The following is a 1,703-nucleotide window of genomic DNA, read 5'->3' on the forward strand; positions in this document are numbered from 1 at the left end:
CTCTCTCTATATATATATGCATGGATCTATGTAGATCTATTTTTTCTTTGGACTTGTAGGGATTCATAAGAGACGTTTCTATCGAAGGCTAGGAGAGCGGAATGTCTTTTTGCCTGCACTCAATCAACTCTCTTACTCTCCACCCTCACACATCACTGTCTCTCTCTCTCTGTCTCTTCTTTTTCTTCTTTCTCTTTCTGTGTAGGTGGAGGCGCATCTCGCCAGGTGTGTTGGAGAGAGACAAAAAGATCTCCTAACTAGTGCACAAGCTCTCAGGTACGTCAGCCCTACATCTATCTTTAATCTATCTTCAATCTATCTATCTTTAATCTATCTATCTTTAATCTATCTTTAATCTATCTGTATGTGTGTATATGTGTATATCTCTATTCTTGTAGCTTACGAGTCTCTCGCCTTAGCTTATTGTGTGCGTCATGTGAAGAAAGAAGAGACGACAACCTTCTGTTTGCCGCTCTACAGGTCGATAGTTGATATAAATACATATCTAGATATAGATAGATAGATAGATTCATGTAGTGGTCGATCGATATCTTTCTACTCCTTTTTAGATCATTTTTGTAGAGTTTGATATGTAAGGATTGGATCTTGTTTCGTAAGGCATTCGAGTTTATCTTCCTTCTAGGTCAGTCACGTCTAGCAGTCTTTTTTCCTTCCTACTTTCCTTCTGCGCATTATCTCTCAATCCTCACTCTTCACATACACCTTACTTCACATATCTATCTGTCTACATACATACACAGATGTCTATAGGGTCCTCTAACTAGCTATATTCGCTCGTCAATACCACCTTTGCCTACATACATGCACCTGTATGGCCTATGCATCGCACACATTCACATCTATCTGCCTATCTACCTCGAATCTATCTATCTGTTTTCTTTCTTTCTCCTCTTTCTTTCTCCTCTTTCTTTCTCTCTTTCTTTCTCCTCTTTCTTTCTTTCTTTCTCTTAACAGAGAGTTGGAGTGTGATACGCGCGGTGTTGAAGAGAAGCTGAGAGAGGCAGGTCGGCTGTTGGTGTCGGTAAGACAGCGCCTGGTAGTTCCATCCCTACGTGCCATTCAGCAGAAGAAAAGTCAAGAAGAGCTTCAGTCTCGCTTAAAGTATCTCAAGCAAATCCAGTATTTCTTAGGATTACTTACAGCCTTTGAAGAGTGTCTCCAACAAGGGATCCTTCCCCTCGCCGCGGCTCTCCTCATGGAAGCGAGGGCTATACCTCTCATTGCGGATGAAGGGAGAATTCGGATCTCTTCTTTTTCTTCTTCTTTTGGCGAATCGGAGCCTGTTTCAAAGAAAGAAGAGAAGGATGATGATACGACGAGTCCAGAGGAAAGAATTGAGGAAGATCAAGACGACAAAGAAAAAGAGAGGGAAGGAGATAACGTTCTTGTCCTCACATGTATGAAGGAAGCAAAAGACAAGGTATAAACTAGACAAGGAGAAAACACGAGGTGTCTCCATGAGAGTGGGGACGTAAACCTACCCCGTCTAGCCTTTTTCTATCTATCTTTCATCTATCTTTCATCTATCCCTGTATCTTTATCTGGGTCTGTTTTCTCTGTAGCTCTTTCTCTCTCTCTCTCATCTTGGATAAGACAGAGAGAGGACCTTCACTTCTTATATGAAAAGCAGTGTCACAGTGCATCTCTATCTTCTACCTTGATCTCTTCTTCTTCTTCTCATT

At 41.3% G+C, this 1,703-nt stretch overlaps 1 protein-coding gene across 1 annotated transcript in view; it reads left to right on the top strand.

Moving 5' to 3' along the window:
- Positions 1-1,703, top strand: part of CSUI_005799 (uncharacterized protein) — a gene marked incomplete at its 3' end in the record, with an annotated part of 12,037 nt that overhangs the window by 3,905 nt on the left and 6,429 nt on the right. The window contains exons 2-3 of the mRNA XM_068065969.1: positions 206-276; positions 976-1,441. Of these exons, the coding sequence (XP_067922056.1) occupies positions 206-276; positions 976-1,441 (537 nt within the window). The remainder of the gene's footprint in view (positions 1-205; positions 277-975; positions 1,442-1,703) is intronic.

This window comes from Cystoisospora suis (genome assembly GCF_002600585.1).
Source record: "Cystoisospora suis strain Wien I chromosome Unknown contig_2812, whole genome shotgun sequence".
Classification (NCBI taxonomy): Eukaryota; Apicomplexa; class Conoidasida; order Eucoccidiorida; family Sarcocystidae; genus Cystoisospora; species Cystoisospora suis.